We start from the raw sequence: 22,629 nt of genomic DNA, 5'->3' as shown, positions 1-22,629 counted from the left end.
GGGATTGGTTACGCGTTTTTAACTACTCGTTGATACGGACATGTTCTTTAATTAAAAAAGTCCCGAATGGGCGTTGCCGCTGATCGTTCGTTTCTCTAGACATTTCATTGATCCTCGAATTCTCAACACTCCTCTCTCTGATACTTCTCATCAAATGTACGTGCATGCAAGTGTTATTCAAAGATGAGAAATCATTTGGCACAAATGTCATCAACCCGCGCAGTCGCCGTCAAGGGAATCGATGTCTTTCGTCTGAGTGAAATAATTCCGAGAAATTTCTTGCGGGACTTACGTATAATTACCTCAACTTTCACCAAACGTTCCCTGAGGTCAATTCAACGAATAAAAAATCAAACGGTCAATTTAGATTACATATTACATACCTATATTTTACATGTTGCAAGCATGTCCGTAAGCCATGTGTCACAGTACAGTTAAGCACGTCATTTAATATGGAAAGCGAATCGATGTTTCATTTTGCATCTGCATGTCTTCTCTTGAACAAGAAACACGCAATCAGTGTTGCTATTTTAATCACACTTCTATAACGTGAAATATCACCGCATGCGAAATCCTCGGTCGTGCTCTCGGCACCTTCTTAACTTATTGTCAGCTTGGGCACTAGAATTTAACCCGAAATTCGTGGACCTTGTACATTTCTACATGTAAAGCTTCTCAAATTATCTGTTTACTTCCCGGTGAGATCTATTATAAACAGAAATCCGACAGCATGCATTTTTCTCCTCAGCCTGACGACTTTTCTATTACAGGTTTTTTAAATTTTTCAACATATAAACAATTGTGCAGGATCTGGGAACATCCAGTAAATTTCCTGTATCCTCAAATAATCTATTCATCATACGCAAATAGCTGTTGGTCACATTGACCATCCCTTTTGAACTACCATCATTTTTGTCCCACACTCGAACCGAGCGTATCCAGCTTCTTCGCCCTGTGCTGTAAAAATAACTTGACAATCCGTTTCACAGGTGTAACGCACCACAGAGTTCGTCAGTTTTTGTAGTCTCGCCAGTATGTTACCCTCGTGCCGTCTTTTAATCCGAACGCCGGTCTATTTCTCGCCAGACAATCGAGCCAGAAATACCAACATGGCCACCACGTTAATTTTGGTACACTCACATGACGGTCACTCATCATTCGTCGCAGCGTACATCGTCTGGATCTAACCTACCTTAAAGAAATGCTTGACTCCAAGGCCGGTGACATTTGTACGACAAATATGGCCATTTTTCGTACTCCAAATTGATTGCATACGGATATGGTATACACCAGATCGTATGAAAAAAAAACAAGACTTGCGTTATTCATTTTTTCATTATTTGTGCAAAGTATCAACAGAATATTCCGAGAATGAAAATTGTAAATGCATGCGCTGCTAGTTTTTCACATATTGTATATTTCTTCGATTGCGGTCTGCTGCAATAATTATTCGTATATGCTGCAAGTCCTAAACTTACTGACAATCACTTGAGATCGTCACACCACAGTAGCGAAATAACAATAACAATCATTGTATATACACCAGGGGTAATTGTAAACTGCACATTCAAGGCAAACTAAATTCCGTTGGTTAGAACTTGTGCTGCTGGTGCCATACACCAATAATTCTATAGCCGCCGGTGCTGCTATGGAAACAAGGAATGAAAAAAAGACCTTTGGGATTCGTTTAAAAATTAAGGAATTTACATCTCAGTTAACCACATATTTATACTCATAAGATTACGTTAGATGAAAATACAGACCCACAGTTCTGTAGCGTGTGTTACCTGTTTGCCTTCGGATTCTAGTCAAATGTCTGCTTTACGCTCAACTTACGAAAGGAGCAGATCAATTGCACATAAGTGGGAAGTCATGTTAAAAATTGAGGCAATTAGTGTGCAAACCTAGTATGTACGTTCATCCGTTGTACAGTTATCAAAAATTTTCTTCTTCGGTGAAGATTGTGAATGGCCCGGAATTATATGATTCAACTACACAAAGTATAACATACAGTGTATAGTAACGTGCAGTATAGACATTCTACTAGACTATATTTTCCGAAGGAAATTACATTAAAGAAACATTCACATGTTCTGTTATCTTTCACTCGTCTTAATTTGTGATCCGTTCGTGGGCAATCATTGCCTCAACCTGGTAACAGGTTCAAAAAATCGAAGAGAAACGCTCTCTCGCATTGAGATCTGACGCATTTTGTTTAGGTTATCGTTTTGTCAATATATCATGTAACGTAAGTGAAAAAACAGTTATTTTTTCTAAGGTATATATATACATTCCGAGTGCAATAGGGCTAACCTGTAAATGATTTTGGATTAATTACAATGTGGCTTTTATAAGATGTTTTGTAAAACTTGGCGTCCGACAAGTCAAATGCACTGAGAAGCAGCAACGTCATTTACGTTGGAAACCTTTCGCATGTCTCACACTTCCGTGAGATGTTACGCATCTATCCTAAGAGCCGCACTTTCTTTATAATCATGATACTCATAGCGCGTAACCGGTAGGATTAAGACCACCACGCGTCTATCCTAATGTGTTTATAATCCTCAACATTTGCCAAGTATTCCGACGCCATGCCTCGATAATTATAGTCGATCAGAGTCGATGGCGCGACGGGTGAAGCTGCCGGCAGTCGTGCTGTACATAATTTTTTCTCGCTATGAATCACAAAGATATTTTCATAGTTTTCGACTTTTCCATCTGACATTTCTATTTATCTTTGTTTAAAAATTTCTAACAGACACGTTGATCGCAAGCTCTGCAAAGCTGTGCGACTATCATACGGTGTCTGCAGGGTGATGGAAGAAACGAGAATACGATACTCTTTTACCGGTAATCGGTATAGAGATACCCGTTATACGTACACGTAGATACAACCGATCCATTTACGAACTATGGTCTTGTATTTCCTTAACCAAAATATTATAGTTTGCGGTAGGTATCCCACGAGTTCGGGCAACCATATAAGCTTTACACCGTTCGTTCGAGATTCGTCCTAAAATAAAGTTGAAAAGTTGCTTTCATTTGGCCCTTGTCGTCGTGACGTCACTTTTCGCTGCGTTGCTCAACTATAACCACCGCTAGATATTTCCTGCGTCGTATATTTCGAGAGCTCTTCCTTGGGTTGCTCAAGATTTATTTTTCACTTCTATACGTTAGTCTCCTACTCCATCTTCCAAATTCCTCACCGTAAGGAAATATTCAAAACGCATCAGAGCCAACCGTGAACGTTTTACGACAGTCACACTTTATTTCCCACAAGACGACGAAGAACGCAGAACATTATAAACTGTATTACTTGCGCAGTGGTAGTATTTTTGATGCAAGAGCATTGGTCTAAAACTAATCTATACTGTCAAGTTAGTATTTGATTTGTTTCTTGACAGTATACGACATTCACATTAACGTCATCACAGTTGTCGCATACGGCAACTTAAATTGCCACAAGTTAGTCGAATATTTATTTGTGAGGCGGGAACGTAATACAAATATAGTGCTAGTAAGAGGGTATCAACGCAAGACGTTACAGCCAGGGAGTGACAGAGATTGCAAAGAAAGTGATCTGTAGCGTGGGAGCTTTTTCGCGTCAAGCGCCACTTGATATCAGTCAGCGAAAGAAAATGACTTTGATCCGAAACGATTGAAAAAAGGTTGTTTCAGACCGTCATCCGCGTCGCAGCAGATTCATAGAATTTCGAGACACCCGTTTGAGAATTCGTGGAAAGTAATTTTATTTATTTTCCGGGAAAAATGAAATTCAAGAGCTGCAAATATTGCTGGAAGTGTATTTGCAACACAACGTCCCGCTGCACATGTACACACATACGCAGACGCAGGCACGCACACATGACAAACATACGAGCGCGCGCGCGTGCGCACGCACACGCAACATACGCGATATGCCAGCATGTATACGATATCTATCGACGATCGCGTTGGGTCCGTCTGTCCGTCGGGCAGAGACTTGGTACAATGCGAGACGCACGCGTTTGCCCGTGTGTACTCTTGACCCGTGAACGACGAGGTGGGGTACAACATGCTGAACGTCTAGCAAAGACGTAGGTATAGGTCTACACGGCATTTGCAAATGCCCACGCTTCTCAATCACCTTCCTCTCGGCAAGTGTCCCGATCACTGTGTCTCGTCGATTAGGTACGTTTCATCCTCCCAGCGGAGAGACGGAGAAGAGTGAGGTGGCTCAACCGTTCCTGGCGCGCGAAGCACTCCCGGCTGACGATGGAATCAAGGAGAGATGCGGAAAAGCGGCTAAGGGGAGGGCCAGAGACGCTTTTAGACACAGAGCGTCCACGACGTCGCGGCGCCCTGAGCAGTAGTCGTGTACCTTGGCGAGCCTCCACCTTGCCGGCTCAAGTGAAACATAGACAACAGACGTTAACCGTAACATGGTGGACGCGATTCGAACTTCACTCTAGGGGAGAATTCGTCGCCTCTTATCGTCCTCGTAGAGTCCCAGTTCAACAGCAAACCCGTTCAGGTTGACTACGATGAAAGTGGCAATAGTGTGTGTGCGGTGATCGCAGGATTAGAGGCAATCGAGTCAAACTTGCATGCTGAAAAACTGTTGTCCTTGTCGCGGCAACTTTTCTGCCCAGGCACCGGGTTGATAGGCATGCGTCATAGTACCTACGTACTAGCTATGCGTTAAAAACGCAACGACACGGCCGTCAGCCGGGCTGTTGGGAGTGGATTCGGCTGTGGCGGTCATCGGGAGACCTTATTACGGTTGTTGTTCGTCGGGTATTGGGCCGAAGTTTTCTCGGACGTACTTCGGGTTCAGAAGCAGGTCGACCCAGTTCACCCCTCGCGCCGCATCGTCTGTTCACCGGCCCATGGCGTGCCCAGCCCGCATCTCCGCCGGCGACGCTCGGGAATGAACCACCATGTCGCGAGATCGTCTCCCCAAGTTTCATTCTGCAAAGTGACAAATCTTAAAAGTAACGAATGGTTCGACCTCCCCACTGAGATATCCGATACAGGTGAACAAACGAACGGTGATAACGCAAAACTTTACTCGCGCAATATCGTCGGTTCGATTGCTCCGCAGGGAAACTGATTGTGAGATACTCGTAGTATTCCACTTGGTGTGACACTGTGACCTGGTGGTGGAGTGCGCGGTTGACGTTGACGTGAAAGACACCGACGTTTGCCCTCCCCTCCACACATCCTCCCTGCCGTTCCCTCTCCTCTGCCCTTTGAATCACGCCGCAATGGTTACTCGTTAGTACGGGTATCTTGCCGATTTATCCGTAAAGGTTGCAATATATTTAACGCTAGGTTGATTCGAGTGTTCAAAAGTGGTTCGCGTGGTTAAAAAGGAGGACGGAGCCAGAGGTATCGCGATGGCGGAGCGATCCGGTGCCCGAAGAAGGTCACGACGGGACAGCAGCGAAGCAGGTACCTCTCGCAACACCACTCCAACGTCCAAAGATAAGCGCACGAAGCGGCCTATAAAACCAACGAAAGAGCGATGGCTGCTGACTCGAAAGACTTGGCGCTACATGGCGGATGCGGGAAGGAAACTAATACCCGACGGGGTGCACAACCGCCAAGAGGATATACCAAAGATCGAGGAATACTTTCAGGAAATGTGCCAAAAGGAACCAAAGTTTTTGCTCCTGAGGAAAGCCTCGTATCCAAGCTCGTTGGGCTTCCGTACCCATCGACGCCGGAGAACCGGAAGGGGTGGCAGCTGTCGAGTTAAGGCGAGTTCCGCCGACGAGGCTGACGTAAACGAGACACGCGGACCCGGTCCGGCGTTCCTTCTCCAGGCAACGTCCGGGGGAAGATTTGACATAACAAAAATGAAACGGGAATGGCTGCAGGCCGGTGCCAGTATCGGAAGCTCTCCGGTCACACCGGAAGCTCAGCGAAAATTACCCCAAGAGGATGCCGAGGCGAAAGCACTGGCGGACATGTTACAAAAATATTTGAATATGAAAGGAGAGGGTTGTACGACAAGTCCCGTAACATCCTCCCTCAACCAAGATACGAGTCAGTCAAACAAACCATTTAATTACCAAAATCTTATCGACAAGCTTCAGCAGCATCTTGACCTTATAATGGCCCAGGGTCGTGGAACTGACGTCTCGAACATTCATCGCGGTGGCGTACCGAAGACCATGCTACCCTACCAGGGCGACTACGTGCACAAGTCGTTGCTCGATACCCTTAGCCGTTATTACAGTAAATCGCCAAATCGCGATCACGTGATATCCGACATATTGACGGACCGTAAGCTTCTCGAAAAATTGTACTTCGATTTACGGTGTACACGGGGCTTTCGGGGCCCGAGGTCCATGGGTGCTTGCGCGTTACCCGCATCCCAGTGGCGTTTCAACACTGATCGTGAGGCTAGACCGCAGAAGGACGTTGGAGGTGGCTGGCCGGACAGAAAAAGGGATCTCGGATCGCCGCCGCCGCTGATCGCGGTTCAAGGCCCGAGCACGGACAGGGGACCGGTCGACGACATCGTCCAAACCGACCCGATACCGCGGGACGTCATCGAATCCTGCCTGCCGGAACGGGACGAGCAGACCAGCAAGGACATCCAAAAGTTGGGTGGTCCCGCAGGATCGTCGCGACGTAGGAGTAGCGTGGACAATGACGATGTTTCACCGTCCGTCAGCGATACCATAAAACGATACCTTCGAATGGCACGGAAGAAATCAATGGACGCTGAGAAGGTCGATAGGTTCAAGAGGGTAAACTATGACAGAAATTTGCGAAACATTAAAGCAAGGTGCGACGATAGCGCGAGACCAAGCGAGGATGACGGTAACAGCAAGGGTTGTCAGACACAGGATAATTGGGCCGTTAATTACCGTGAAATGTTCGATATCGTCGATAATTTGTCGGATCCGGAGACCACGTCGCCGGGGAGTCGTAACGCTAGTTCACGTAGTAGTATTGACGCTGGATTAGGCTCGGAAGATACACCCCCGACACCGAAACAACACCATTCCTTCCTCTCCCATTTCCTGCATGGTTCCAATCCTAACAGAGACAAGCCGCATTCAGCGCCAGGTTCTCCAGCTATGACGTCCTCGAATTCCGCAGGTGGCGCAGCGATGCAGAAAAGTAAATCGTCGAGCAGCGTGGTGCATCACGGAAGCAGGTTGGTGGCCAAGAAGATATGGCGATCGAGGAGCAAGAGCACGTCGAGAGCCTCCAATCAACCATCCGTATGGACACCGCAGGTGAGCTCTACGTCTCCGCGTGCTTTATAATTATACATATGTTATAACCTACATACACGCTTCGTTATGACCGTATGCGTATAAACGCATGCCTACCTAATGTGTGGCAGACATGCCTGCGTGCTTACCCACGTCTAACATGCACAAATCACTATGCGCTCGTCTTTGATCGCTATTTCAAAGTTTCGCCTTGTACGTGCCCCGTGAACCTCTCTCATTCGGAATGAATATTTTCTCAGCCATCATAGTTTATTTTTTGTGCCGACCCTTAACTTATTTCAGTGTTTGCAAAAGATTCAAGATAATTACCAGCTCGAGCGTTGGACTATTTCCACAACACCCTTCACCGCTACAGGGAACGGGTGATGCATGCGTACACCGGCTGTATTCGCTGAAAGGAATTGCCAATTACCGAGATCCCAATCGGGACAGGTCAAATTTTATTTTATTTAATTACCTAATTCACTAGTTCATTTGTTCATCTTCTCCGTAAGGAAGAACATCAAACTGCAAATTGCCTGTACAGGGATCGATCGTTCGAGGATGCTTTTCTTCGCACACTTGCCTACGTAATTGCTACCAAATTTAAATACGGATTGAATACATTTTTAGGTACTTATTGTCGTCATCCTACATGCTTCAAAATATGTATTTAGGTCCCTACATCGGCATGGAATATAGAATAAGATATGAAAGATGCGTTAGCATGCCCTTAATTTTAACGTGCGTAACAACTTGATTGATAGGACGTTGGATGAAAAATATCATTTTCTTCAAAGCGATGCAAGGTGTACCATGTCGCAGACGCGACTGTACGTGAACCTCCCGTTTGAAAATATGTGGCACCACGAAACCGTGCAAATACGTCTTTTCTAACCTTATTATTACCTTATTCTCATTCTCATTCCATTCTGCAATAGGTTAAAAGTAGTACTGTGCGATTATGAATCGTGACCGTCGATTAATCGATCAATTGGAAAAACGACTAATCAATTAATTGATTAATGGAATAAACGATTAATCAGAGCTAGCGATTAATCGATGTATTGCACAACACTGATTAAAAAAGTCAGTTTCGGTGGTTCATTGCGATACCGTCATCGACACTTTGGAAGGCGTCAAGTGCAGCGAAAAGTACTGTGATCTGGTTATGAACACAGTGTAATCAAGGCATTATACTTCGAATACTGTGCACCCTCTGAATGTTCCTGGTCCCTCGAGGGGTCACCCCTCACGATATGTGACTATCAATTTTCAGCATGACAGAATGACCAATGAATATACCGAGATATTGGAACAGTAATATGTAGAACCTCTGCACGGTGTGCTATATAGCTATGTAGCTATGTATGATGCAGGATGCAGCAATATCTGTAAGGTAGTTTGAAACAGGCTACGTATTTTTACGTGAGTTTGCCGCGCTTCGATACGACCCCCCACGTGGCGAGCAAATATCCCGAATGCTACGATCGGTTACTAAACAATCTATGATTCAAATTATTACGGTACGTAAGATACGCGTTATTCACATACAGCGAATAAATTAATGCGAAAATGATTTTTCAATCCATCGAACTCAACGATTCCCAAATATTCGCGAAGTGCTGCGAAGATTGCATAGCTGCGTAGTTTTATAAACTAAGAAACGTGTTCATATTCCTATGCATGTATTTGACCCTCGACCTCTTGCATCTGGACCACATTTTTTACATTGTTGTTCCAATTATAAATAGCACTCAAACGTTTTTCAAATTTTTTTTCAGTAAACTTGTATGATTTATGATTATTGAAAATGAACATGTCTTTGGACGTGATTTAAGAATCTGAAAAATTCTCACAAATCTTCGATCAGGTATTAAATTTTTAAGTCTAGAGTTAGTGTTCGGACGTTAGTTTCTACACTTATTTGAGCTTTTAAAAAAAGTATCTAAGAAAATTGTTTTTAGTTATTTATCGACATAAATAAGAATAACTTTGTAAAAATCTGAGGATATTCTTAAAAATGCTGGGTTATGTATAACAATTTTTAAGCAGCAACCCACGATAGACCGACTACTGCTTCAATTTTTTTTTTTTTTTTTAAGCACAAAAAAGTGTAAAACCGAACGCTGACCCACTCTGGGTCTGAATTTAAAAATTTTGACATCAGACACAAGGTTTTTGAGAATTTTTCTCGATTTTTCAACGGCGTCCATAGACATGTGGGTTTGTAAAACGAGAAGTACAACAATTTGACTGAAAATAAAATTTGAAAAACATTAGCGTCCTTCTTAGAGTTATAAAAACAACATAAACAATTTCAGACCAATTTCAAGCGGTCAAGGGCCAGACCCGGGTGGATTTGGCGTGGAATGCCCTACATACAAAGACGCACGGTCTAGCCCAGTGATGCCAAAAACCCAAATAGACGGTGCTGACAGTTACGGCTAACTTTCACTGAACCGAAAACCACAAATGAACGCGTCAAGTTTAGGAAAATGAATTGATCAAAATATACCACAAGTTTCAAGTTACTGAATAACACACGAAACGTTTCCTCGCTCTCAATCTCTACCTCGTACCGTGGCTTGGGTTCGCGAGAATTTGAACACAGCTATTTTCAGAGGGAAGCCATTCCCGTTTAAAACACTGTACATTTGTATTGGCAGAGACAGCGAAGAAGTGCCCATTTTTTAAATGAAATTTCTTGGTATTGGTTCGAATAGGACAAAAATACGAAGGAAAGAATCTTCACGTATCGTTAGAAGCAAAATTTCGTAGAAAATTGACTGATATACAATAGGCTTAAATATTATACTTATACACGTAGGAACGGTAACGTGAATTCTTACGCATTATTACTCACAAACAGATGTGTATAGTTTTCGGGCCAAGTCTTCACCAGAGTTGACTTTCGGTCACCTAGAAATATATCAACAGTGCTAACACAGTGATTGTGTGTAAAGAAATTTTATCCTAACAACCCAGTCTATTGTTCGAAAAAGAATTTCATCGTCCCACGTCTTACCAGAAATACATATCAAAATACACTACACGAAGGAAAAGAATTATTTGAGTCAAGTGATATTTGTTTGATTTAACCAAATGCTAGTCAAATCCGGTAAACAAAATACTTACTTAATTCAACAAAATACTTGTTTCGTAGGAAATAGTTGTGACAACATTAATATGGAATTGAATCAAACCTCAGAATGATCGTGCTGATTGACAATTTATTCAAGATAACAGGGCGCAAGTGTTTCTTGCAATAATGTGAATATTGTATCAAGAAAATGTCTAATTTAAATGACTAAAAATTTGACTGAACGTACCTTAATCGGTTTGTTTTAAAAATCTGAAATTATTAATATCCAAACAAATTGAGCTTGTTCTGATTCATGTTTTGTTGATTCAAGAGTTTATTGGTTGAAGCAGGTAACAAAATTTGTTGTTACTAAAATCTTTTGCACTGACTGAACATTAGAGTTATTCAAGCGTACAAAACGTATGCTTCGAATAATATCATGTATAATTCTGTTCGTTCGAAATTTTCATTGGATTTACTCGATATTCAATATTTGAAATCCGCAAACTTATTATTGAATATATAGTAGTATAAATTGATCACGTGTCAATATAGTTTTCGTACATTTGTAGTCTATATCAATTTTGATGACGCGTAACTTGTTACTATGATTTCATCGTTTCTAACAGGTCCGATGACGAATTTATCGTACATGATCCGTATCTGACTTTCCAGCCGACTACCCAGTTTTATAACTATCTCTGAAGCAACTTCCGTAGCGAGAACGTTCGCCGCCTAGTGGTCGTTTATAGCACTAGTATCCGGATGTTTACAATGAATATATTCTCTGCTTGTTTCAAAGCATGTGGCGTTTCTTTTACCTCGTAAACAAATTACTGTAACTGATTCGACCAGTTCGGCAAAACAAGCTCCGGTTAGAACAACAAAGTATGGCATTCGATCGATGTAAATTTTTTGTTGTCTAGATTCGTGTACTTATTTAATTTGAAGTACCTAATTGTTTCTGTCAGCAAACATGCGATTTGGAGAACCAATACATAAACTTCAATTGAAACGATATTTAGTTGACTCAATTTCGGAAACACATCAAAAGCTTCATTCAAATCAATAATTCACTCGATCACGACAAAAAAGGCTTTTGTTGAATCCAGGAATTTGCTTGACCAAATCATTTTGACCAACTAATTAATTGGAAATAGTTGAATCGAAGTCATCGTGTTTGAAATAAATAAGGGATACTAGATCGCAGAGAATGGACTCCAACCAAATTTATTTTAGTGGCTCAAGAATTCCTTTCCCTCCGTGGGAAATTAATTAGGCCCATTACGGTAGTAGAATGTTAGGTGTACAATCGAGCGAAGTCGATTAGCAGTACCCACCTCGTATAAGCACGTCAAACACAAGGTTGGTTCCGGCAGCCTCTAACCAATCATATCGGCGTACGAGCAGATACTACGGGCGTAATTCAATAGGCGTAATAAATTGGCCGCTAGTGCTGCCAACCTCATTTCTACCCCGCTAAAATTAGGCGGCTTAAAATCGATTTTACTCGGGTGTACAATCCAGTAAAAGAGAGATTATACCCTCGACATTCTTCACCTAACATCCATTCATCACCCCTTTAAACCGTTTTCCCGCCTATAAAGAAATACCTGTCTTTTATTAGTTTTCAATGCTTTGCAACATACACGAGTTGCAACGAAATTGGAGGGTGATATCAAACTGATGCTTATTGTTAACTGTAAAACAGTATACTTGTCTTATAGATAGGTATGACAGCTGATACTATTATGGAGAGAGAGGCGCACAGTGGGACGAAGGGTTAACTGACGATGAGCATGGCGATAAACTTCAAACTATTATACTGTTCTAATATATTTTTATACTGCATAACCTCACCTTATTAATTGAAGATGATTTATACAGCAGGAGGAAAGGCTTCATAGTCCGTTTATACTGTAAATTCGTCAGTTCAATGCAACGACGTCAGTAATTTTCGTCTCTTCCGAAGGTTTCCAAGTTTTGGTGACCGTCCGAGGTATATTTTCTCCACACTGACCGACTGAAACGGATATAGCCCGTTGCGTAACATCCTTCGATGATTCCCGCAAGCACTTGGAAAACAAAGTGTCGCTTTATACGAGCCTCTAAAAGTTTACACATAGCTTTGCTGTTCAAATTGAACGTGTCTCCTTTTATTCTCCGACTTTAACCGTCGGGCGGCAGCGCTACGAATGCTCATCGCATAAAACAGCGTACATGGATACCTATCCATACCTTAAACCTTACGCGACTACGATGACGACTATCGAATGCCACACGATTAAACATTGTTACAAATATATTGCAAATCATGTAAAATATTATGTCTTTACAATTTCTCACCGTCGAATAGTTAAACTTAATTCGTTGATTTATTTGTCTCTCTTCCATTCGCTGGCTTATCTACAGGGAAGATGCACTTGGGCTGGGGCTGGAGGTCGCCGCGTCACTCTTCAAGATGCACCACTTCGAGCGCTCTCGGACGTTGAACGCCGCGTGCTTTGTCAAGTGGCTGTCGCGAAATTACAAGCCCTAAATCTTGGGGTCCACATTCGTCCACCTACCGGTAAGTCTACGCGATGCCTTCGACTTGGTCACGTTCACTTCTCATTGCCAGTCCGCGCGACGATAGAAGACGGACGACGAAACTTTGTTATACTCTTTTTATTACACGGCAACGATATACCGTGACAATAAAAAATTGCGGAACTTGCGACGTGGTTGAATTTCACGATTTGCTCATCAATCAATAATTCGATACTACAGATGTACCTAAAATTCATTTGACGATGTATCGGTGCATCACGTACGTTAAACGCACACACAACGTGCATGGATTTCAAGAAATGGGTGAACGCGTGAATCACGTTTAGATACTTTTAATAATTTTAGCTTAAAGTATGAGAGTGTTGCATGATGAAACGTATTGTCGCCTTACCCACGGTAAGATCTGAGAAAGACTTGATCACTTGCACCGTTGCAGTTTAAAGATAAGGTGGGACTCGTGCAAAGAAGCGAATGCTATAAGGTATTTGATACCTCATACTTGCGTAATCAGACTCTCCAAGCAGACATCCACGGTTACAGATGCTTACCTATTTTTTCTAACTGAAACAAAATGAAGAATAGTACGTTAAAAACGCGAAAAAGCAATGTAATCTCAGACCAGATGCTACGGATAATAATGCACGAATCCTGATATAATTTTTCTGTTTGCAGAAACTTTGGGCGGCTCGGTAACGACGAAACCGAAACGTCGTGCTTATTTACTGAAGCGCAAGGCTCTCACAACCGGATTTTTCGACAACAAGGGAAAAGATGATAAAGATAAAGGTGAGTCGCGGACATGTGTGCGCACACCTTGACGTATGTACGAAGTACGCTTACAGTATACCATTCAAACTAATGAAACGCGCCAAGATTTTCGAATTTTTCTTGCATGCGACAGGCGGTATACATGGTACCGAAATCGTGTGAGTCAGGGTAGAATTGCATGCTGCAGAAAAGAAAAAGTTATCGGTCACCTGTGACGTTTGGGGTACAGAAAGCACGCACGATCACGAGAATGATATCACCGATGTGACGTCTATCATGCCTACAGCTGTTACACGTGTTGTATGTATACATATAGGTATAGAAACACACGGCCGTAAGCTGACTCGCTTCGAAAACCGCCGTACATTCCAGGTTTGTAATTCAAATGCCATAGAGTACGCTAGAAAAGAATCGTGCAAAGGCGTGCAAATTACGTATGCCTTAAATTACCCGAATTCAATAGGCAGTGGGAGTACTGTTGTCATTGGGTGTACCGACTTTCAACGTTCGCACGGCTCCCTTTATTTCCTTGTCGCATCAATGTGTATGAAAGATGCTCTGAATAGAGTGGCCTGTAGTATAAACGGGCTCCAAAGTATAGGCCTATATATAAATATCTTGAAATAGACCGAAGCGGCAACGCATCGCGCCTTTATCGCATACCATCTCAATGATCACTGTCCGCAGCAATAGGTCCTATACTGTTTTACCATTATCGCATTCATCCACTTCGCATATTTTTACCGGAAATGTGATCGCAATTTAACGCTTCTCGGGACGATCAAATTTTTGTCTCAGGTTGAAACATTGAGAGATGAAGACTTCTTGGCGACTGTTGCATCATCCGCGTCGGCTGACTTGTCCGTCTCTGATACGGAGATCCAACAACAAGATTGATCGAACGTTGCTACGACGAGTCGTAGAATTTCGTCCGAGGACCTCAGACATTATAGTTTTTAAGTCAAGGGGCACCCAGTACTAAAGGTTACACTCGAGTTATTTCCCCACACGTTGATTCGCTGAAACTCGGAGATCGGCCTGGGCAACCCACCATGCATAACTCACTTTCATTGTCAGTCCTAAAGGTGATGACCGGTTACATGCCAAGTGAGTGACCGCGCACCAAAGAGAGTCTTGATTGACGCCCGGCACTTACGAACCCCGAGTAAACCAACCGACGAATATACGTGTATCCGTATACCTGTGCATCACGCTTATACGCAAGCGCATACGAGTGCTTAATACATAGCGTGCATGATACGTGTATCTAGAAATATGCAATACCACCGCATCTTCTCTCGGTCTCGGTAAATTTAGACTCTGAAAATGTCTCTTATTTCACCCGGGTTACCGTTAGTAGATTTTGCTAGGATCGTTATTGCCCTTCTTCTGAAATACTACGCGCCGCATTATATGATATATATGTATGTATACCCTAAGCGACGATCGGGAACGTGGAATAACATTTTTTCAAACTCGTAACATTCTTTGTATTCAAGAGAATTGTACCTGTATACGGAATTTTGGCTACCATAATCCCGCAGTGGTTAAATTTACCTGCACAGCGCAGAGTAATGTTACAAGTGAAGTCGTATCATTGCGAACACGTACGAAACTCACGAGGTATTTCGAATATAGGGGATTAGAATTTTTTTGCTTTGGCTTGCGTTGAATGCGGTTTAAAATCATTCGATTAAGACACGGTGCATGACACAGTGAATAATTTATAAAGTGTTGGACTCGGGAGTACCTAATTCACCTAAAAGATATCCATGCATGAAACTATACCCATGTACGTGATTCGTGTGAGTGGGAAAAACTTGAATTTGAAGGATCGTCTTACTTGAGTGAACGTATCGTAATATAATATCGAACAATATGCTTGGAACTTGCAAGCGTCAATGTCCCAGATTGCGTTCTATATCGGGATGCGTATACGCATGCTGAGCGTTTCTATATCATACAAGTTTGGCGGACGTCGAGTCCACCGGTACAGCCATCGCGGCGTTTCGCGGGACGGTTTCATCATTGGAACGTTTCGACGTGATCTTGTCGATGTCGATGACGACGTGTCAGCAGGCGGGTTGCGCCGATAATCGAATACTGGACCGAGATATCCGAAAAGCACTCACTGCTCTCTCGCGATGTGACGTATTCGAGGAAAGCACAAAAATTCAGAGAAAACTCGTAGTGGCAGGTCTGCGTCTACATCCTCCTCCTCTCAGTTACTACCAATTTATCCTAAGTTGACCTTCGCGAACATGAAACCGAATAGCGGAGGTGAATACACGGTACAGCTGTGAAGTTATAATGGGGTTGGATCCACAATTGGATATCTTATATAACGATCTATTTACCTACACAGATGTGAGTCGACCGCCGACAGGCACACCTCACTTTATGCCTGTCGATTTATCAAAATGGCACTTGTCACTTTGTCGCATAAGATGAAAGACAAAAAAAAAAAAAACTCAATGGTCTGCGGGATAACCGATGAGGTTCTTGCGAGCCGCGCCATTTCAGGTCAATGAAAACCTCAACTCATCGAGTCGCTGCGTGCTGAAAGTTAGATGAAGCAACGGTCCAGCAAGTCGGGTCTGGGACCGTTACCGAATTATCTGAACTTTCGAGACCTTTGGAAACACGATTCTCAATTAGTGATCCCTGTATGATCCCAATTACCGAGAAATCACCTCCCAACTAATTCTGTTCTCACAAGTAGCGTGTCGACAGTAAAATTCAGATACACGGCAGAACCACCTTGAACCTCGATATTGTATCGCACGATATCTATAAATATACAGCTATATTCAACCTTTGTTTGGTCGGCAGTGTAACATGTGACGTCATCGTCATCCGTTACCTCTGAAGCAGTCGTTAAAGTCTTTGCTCGGGATATAAGAAGCGAACCCTTTTTCAAAAGAACCAATCTTCACGGAATGCGTCATCGTTCTTAAATAAAACACCGCAGAAAATGAACAGAGCTAACGTTAGATGATGCGAGAAATTCTTCAACTCGACTAACTTTTGCTCCAAGCATTTTTTCATTCTTTTCTATAGCCAACCCCTCACCACGACAATGTCTCGTAGATCAATATTCAAGGTGGCAAATGCCAGAGCTGTAATACCATATTCCCATTTGGTCCCAACATTGGCAGTATGATTTACCGATGATCCATTTCGTCTGTAGAATCCGTAGGTGGTCTGGTTTTTGGAATCCCACTGTCCCAGTGCCTCGAAAACGACAGGATCGCCAGGATCGCCGCTGCAGCTGGAGAGATCAGCGACGTTGGGAGTTTGACGAGAAACAGTAGACACGGAAGCAGGGCCAGTTTTACCAGTCTCATTGAAGTGCCCAGCGTCGCTGCGAAAACAGACGAGGTATGCGCGTACCAAAGATGTTGAACCCTTGCATGCCACCGCAGATGCCCACCTTCACACTCCCTGAATGCCCGTGCTCGTCCTTACCACCATCATTTTTACTGCTGTGATCTACGTGAATGTCCCCGTAAATGTCTACTGCACATGAGGGGTAGTCGACTCAAATTTATTTGAAGTAACGATTTCGATTACATCTTTTGACAAACTTGTGCAATCCTTCAGCAATACTTACCTTCAACAATCCAAACCCGGGTCACCGTGCGGGACAGTTTTGCGGTTTAAATTCTTTCGAGGAGAGACTGTTTTCGTACTAGCGATTTCACTCGAACGAAAAATAAATACGTACAGGTATTTATAACGGGAGACTGAAATAAGGAAGGTTAATATAGGTTTACACTTCAATAGTAAATTCGACGATCTTGGTGTGAAATATATTACGCGCAGGCATGGCGTAATTTAATATTCTAAATTTTCGTGGCATGTATATATAAGACTACGTCGGCACACCTGACCGATTCAAACTGACAACTAGCGAAACTACGTTGCATGCAGTTGATCGTCATCGCAAAGGCGAAACGTGACGTCACAGATCGTGGACGAAAATAGAACAGGGCCAGAGGGACTAATTTTACCGTCGGGTTAATTAAGACCGCTTAATTTTGTAAGAGGCTTTATTTAAAGGAGGGCTTGTAACATTGCGCCAAGATTTTCAATCGGAACCACGCATGGTACGCATGCGCGACTATCTGCAGTCCGTCTGTAACGCCCGCTCGTTTCTTATCCTTTTCTCCGTCGCATAAATTATATCAAGAAATAAATGGAGAAGTGAACTTGTCGAATTTAAGGGTGTACAGGCGTATAGATCAAAATCGTGCTAAATTAAGGAAAATTACACAGTTTGTTTTCACTTTTATTTTAAACACCGGTGTAAAATATAAAAGCTATTGTCTGAACCGTACCGGCGTTATCTTACTTTTTCTTTTTCGTGATTTTACATTCAGCCTAACAGTTTCCCGTAAGAATCAATGTAAGATTACAAACAATTAGAAGTAAAATAACTCCGGTATGGTTCGCAATCGCTTCCAAATTTTACACAGGTGTCGAAAATAAAAATGAGACCTGTTTGTATAATTTTATTTTCATTGGCACGATTTCGACCTACACGCCTCTACATCCTTAAGATGATGCGCAAGATCTGTGGAACTACTACATTATGAAAAGCAATGTTCACCATTGAATGCCTGGACCAAACTCATGTGCAATTTTCTGTATTGCGGTGACATGTTTGTAAGTGTAACCAGAACGCGTCAAATAAGTATACCGTAACAACTGTTTATACGAATATAGATCACCGTTACTGATCTTAAATTTTATACCTGTTTAGCTAAACAAAAAATTTGGTACCTCAGATACTGATGTAATATTTCTCTTCGAAGACAAGCTTAAACAACCTGTAGATTTGTCAAATTGCAGTGTCGGTGCCTGCAAGTTCAAGCGATCTGAAAACAAGTTTACAATAACAGAATTATTTGCATAGTTGATATTAGGACTATGCGAGTACCAGAATTCTTCGGGTCGGGTCAGGTTCCCGAAATTTTTGGGATTCCCCGGCAAATCCGGTAATTCCCGAAAACCTCGGGATTCACGAAAATGTCGGGATTCCCGGATCTCCCGGTGAAAGATGATGTATTATTTTCTGATAATATTGATGTCATTTATATATACCATTTACTATTAGTATTTAGTATTTAGTATTTGTCCAATATTATAAATATTCTATAAGTTAGGTTACCCACGTTTCGAGTTTCTCAAAAATTTCTGCTTTCCTTACCAAAGATTCCCGGTTTTCCGAAGATTTGGGGTACCGCAACCATTCTGGGATCACTAAAAAACCCGATCCCACACAAACCCGTCCCTAACCCGAACTTTTTTGCCTGAAATTACGGAAACCCGCACAGCCCTACTTAATACGTGTCAGAGCCAGCCACTTGAAAAAAAGGTTCTTGCTGATTTCTCTCGAATTGAAAATTAATTTGTCGGCACCGGTTATAACTTGTTAACGGCAAAGAGTCGTCGTAAAATTGAGTACCGTATTATATAGCGAGTACGATGTCGATGATTATTTACGGATACAGCATTGATATTATTTCAAGGGTGGCTCCTGCGAGTCATTACCGTCGAAAGCTGGGGCTTTGACCAGCAGTGACTCGGGATTGCTAGAGCTGAGCGACAGTGGTGGCGGTGGTGGATTTCCGGGTGAATGGGATTCCGTTCCAGCCGTTGTCCAACAATGCATCAAATACCTCCAAGTCAGCGGACTTCATACCCTCGGTATATTTCGCGTATCTCCCTCTAAGAAAAGAGTTCGGCAGGTGAGTTATCTTCTACTCTGTTACGCCTACCCACTTTCATTTCATCTCGCCAAATATATTTAATGTTTTATAAAATTATTCATCAATTATGTTTTATCGTGAACTTTGGATTGAGAATTATTTTACTCTGTTTCTTTTTCAAGTTAGTTTTTAGTTTCGTTTTTATGGATCTGTGTATCGTTTTATTTAATTTCTGGCTAAATCTTCCTTGCACCATAGTTTATCAGGGCATAAATAAACTCAAGCTCAAAGTAATGTCATACACAGCAACACTGTTTCAATAAAATACCTGCCAAAGCGGAGGTATCCCTTTCAAAACCAATTTCTCAGCGTCGTTTCACATGTTGCTGCTATCAGAGTAACTTCCATCTTCGGCTAAAGCGCACCGTATTCGGAATTTAACTCAAAACTGATGCATTGTTATAGCTGCGAGAAGATTTCGACTGTGGCCGAGAGTCGAAAATTGGCCCTGACCAATGCCCGCACGATGTGGCTGCTCTGCTGAAGGAATACTTCCGGGATTTACCAGATCCTCTTTTGTGCAGAGATCTCTACCAAGCGTTCGTTCACACACAGAGTAGGTTGGCATGGGACACATTGGTGTGGATGCAACTGTATTACCCGACTCGTGAATGTTGAAATACGGTTCTAGAACGTGAAATTTGCTTCACTGAAATCAATGCTTCGTCAATTTTTCATTTTCATTTTTCGACAATTACCACCATGTTGTCGAGGCTGTTATTTCCTTAAACGTATTCTTTGTCCTTCACCCTTTGAATATATTCGATTTCTTACTCATTAATTATTTATCGTTACCATGTAAATTACAGAGATAAGAAACAGACGACTGCAGCAGGAAGCTCTGCAGCATTTGATTCAACTGTTGCCGGCGCCAAATCGTGACACTCTGTGGGCTTTGCTCAATTTCTTAGGTGAAGTTGCTGGGAACAGCGAGGACCACAAAAGTGAGGCCGGTGAATGGATCGCCGGTAACAAGATGGACGCAACCAACTTGGCTACCGTAAGAACAAAAATTGCCTGTAAAAAATAAAAACAAAAAAAAAAAAATTGATTAATGGATAAGGAAAAAAGCAGGTGGAACGGACTGGTTTTTATAGTTCTCCTACACTTCATTTCATATATCGCGACGAAACGTAGTCCAGGTCTCATTGTTGTGTATTGAGAAATTTTGTACTCCGTCAAAAGTCTCAACTCAGTTCTATTGATTTCGATGATGAGTTATGAGAAATTTGTCCATCCCAATAATCGAATTGTCTTGGTAGGTATAGCTGTGTAAAACTTTATTTCTGCACCGACCAAGCAGGTATTTGCGCCAAACATCCTGCACTGCGTTAAGCCGGGGCAGACACGACTGGAAATCTCGGCGGAAAGGGCTGAAGAACGAATCGATGTGATAAACGTTGTCCGCGCTCTGCTCGAACATAGTTCAGTTTTGTTCACCGTACCCGCAGCGCTTCTCGACGAACTATATCTCCACATGATGGACACGCATCCCGCCGACCTGGACGCCGCTTTGACCCGCCGTGCAGACGAGTAAGTTTCCACTTTCCATAAATATATAGTAGGTATAACTTACTGCACCTACCTCATTGTCAGCTATGACCATGCGGATAGAAGAGGGACTTGTGCGATTCGAGACGGCGAACGATTTCCTTAGTATAATCGTACCTTGTCACTTTGTTGTTCTCAGCCGGTACAATAAATCCATTATCGAGCATACACAGTGTAAGATGCTTCGTACATGTATCATGTATCGATATTGTATCGTATTGTTGTAGCTACGTATGTACACTGGGGGACAATGAATCTGAGACGGCTAATTTTTTACACTGGACAGTTATGTTGGCAACACAGAGAAGCCTACAGCGCCACAGTCGGCCGAGCGCCAAACAAACTCAATCTCAATAAACGTAACATAACCCATGACCGTCGAATCTAACCTTAGAATACCGCAGGGATAATGTCTTGTTGGATTGACACGTATTCTAAGGTTAGATTCGACGGTCATAGGTTATGTTACGTTTATTTAGATTGAGTTTGTTTCGCGCTCGGCCGACCGTGGCGCTGCAGGTTTCTCTGTGTTGCCAACATAACTCTGTAGTGTAAAAATTAGCCGTCGCAGATTCATTGTCCCCGAGTGTACATGGTCGGCGGGACACGTCGTTTCGTTTTCGATATTGATTGTTGAACGAGGTTCGCGCACAGGCAATGCGGGGACGATGGTGATCCTTGCAGCGAGACGGAGACGTTCTCCGAGGAAGCCGTAGCGCCACGCAAGGTCTGGACGCGGGAACAGTGCCTTCATCAGACAGCCGGCGTCGGGGGCGACATCGGGCCAAGGCCGAGGCGGTCGAAACGTCCCGGTTTTCGACGAAAGGACGGGAGCACCCGCAGCAACAGTGTCGACAGCGGTTCGAGCGAGGATCCAACCGATCCTAGGCGAAAATCGTCACCCATGGTCATCACGGCCAGCCTGACGATACCCATGTCCGGGTTCACCCTGAACCTCGACGATCCCGACATACCTTACATCGAGGAAGGACCGAAACAACCCTGCGCACCTCCGCGGCGGCAAAGACAACGATCGATATCCGGCTGCAGCGAAGGTGACTGTTATAATACGGAAACACACTTTAAATTAGTATATACGTCCAACTGATATATTACCATCACCCAACTGGCCAGCATTTCTTACACTTCTCTCATGTACTGCTCATCCACTCGTGAAACACCTGTTGATTCATCACGCAAGCATGCACTGGAACCCAGTGTCGATTCCGATGTGCTCATCGATGTATGGCATGGCTAGACGTTAATGACAAACAATCTGGCCCCCTAGGTGGCGGTAGACATGGGAGCGACAGCGCGGTGGGATCTTCGACTACCCTGTCGGGCGATCAACCCCCAAGCTCGCCACCCTCGTGGGCATCCAGCCCACCGGCGAGTCCCGATAGCGCGGTCACTGCAGTTTCCTACATACCTGATCATCACGCTGTACTGCAAAGGGTGTCCTTTACTACCTCGAGCGAAGTTCGCCAAATATCGAGGTCAACCAGTCAGAACAGTCAGACCGCCGTGTCAACGGCTGCATCCTTGGAAACCCCGAAGAGTTCGGTTGGGTCTTACACGCCAAGCATCACTAGTATCGGCGGTGCCGTATTAAGGTGGGTGATGTACAATCCTGCTGCGTGATCAATGTTGTACGTTGAAATTAGCGACAAGTGTATGAAACGCGTAT

The 22,629-nt window shown here is 43.2% G+C and overlaps 1 protein-coding gene and 1 long non-coding RNA gene across 4 annotated transcripts in view; one reads left to right on the top strand and one right to left on the bottom strand.

Moving 5' to 3' along the window:
• Positions 1–3,134: 3,134 nt before the first annotated feature.
• Positions 3,135–22,629, top strand: part of LOC107221719 — a 22,048-nt gene continuing 2,553 nt past the window's right edge. Inside the window, exons 1-10 of the mRNA XM_015660819.2 lie at positions 3,135–7,235; positions 12,712–12,868; positions 13,522–13,635; positions 16,808–16,998; positions 19,152–19,370; positions 19,797–19,947; positions 20,201–20,391; positions 20,695–20,924; positions 21,597–21,997; positions 22,231–22,555. Coding sequence (XP_015516305.2) covers positions 5,379–7,235; positions 12,712–12,868; positions 13,522–13,635; positions 16,808–16,998; positions 19,152–19,370; positions 19,797–19,947; positions 20,201–20,391; positions 20,695–20,924; positions 21,597–21,997; positions 22,231–22,555 — 3,836 coding nt within the window. The 5' untranslated portion in view covers positions 3,135–5,378. The remainder of the gene's footprint in view (positions 7,236–12,711; positions 12,869–13,521; positions 13,636–16,807; positions 16,999–19,151; positions 19,371–19,796; positions 19,948–20,200; positions 20,392–20,694; positions 20,925–21,596; positions 21,998–22,230; positions 22,556–22,629) is intronic.
• LOC124294820 lies at positions 17,283–21,258 on the bottom strand. Of its 3 annotated transcripts, none has more exons than XR_006904750.1 (5): positions 20,187–20,313; positions 19,660–20,018; positions 19,174–19,350; positions 18,403–18,497; positions 17,283–17,363 (listed from the first exon to the last, which is right to left on the bottom strand). It is a non-coding gene; the product is annotated as an uncharacterized LOC124294820 (long non-coding RNA). The 3 variants fall into 3 exon arrangements; XR_006904751.1 differs by lacking the exon at positions 17,283–17,363 and adding an exon at positions 21,060–21,258 and having other exon boundaries at positions 17,380–18,497; positions 20,187–20,408; XR_006904749.1 differs by lacking the exon at positions 17,283–17,363 and having other exon boundaries at positions 17,380–18,497; positions 20,199–20,327.

Source organism: Neodiprion lecontei, chromosome 5 (genome assembly GCF_021901455.1).
Source record: "Neodiprion lecontei isolate iyNeoLeco1 chromosome 5, iyNeoLeco1.1, whole genome shotgun sequence".
In the NCBI taxonomy this organism is placed as follows: domain Eukaryota; kingdom Metazoa; phylum Arthropoda; class Insecta; order Hymenoptera; family Diprionidae; genus Neodiprion; species Neodiprion lecontei.
Note: the sequence above shows the minus strand (reverse complement) of the source record. Positions and strands in the feature narration are given on the sequence as shown.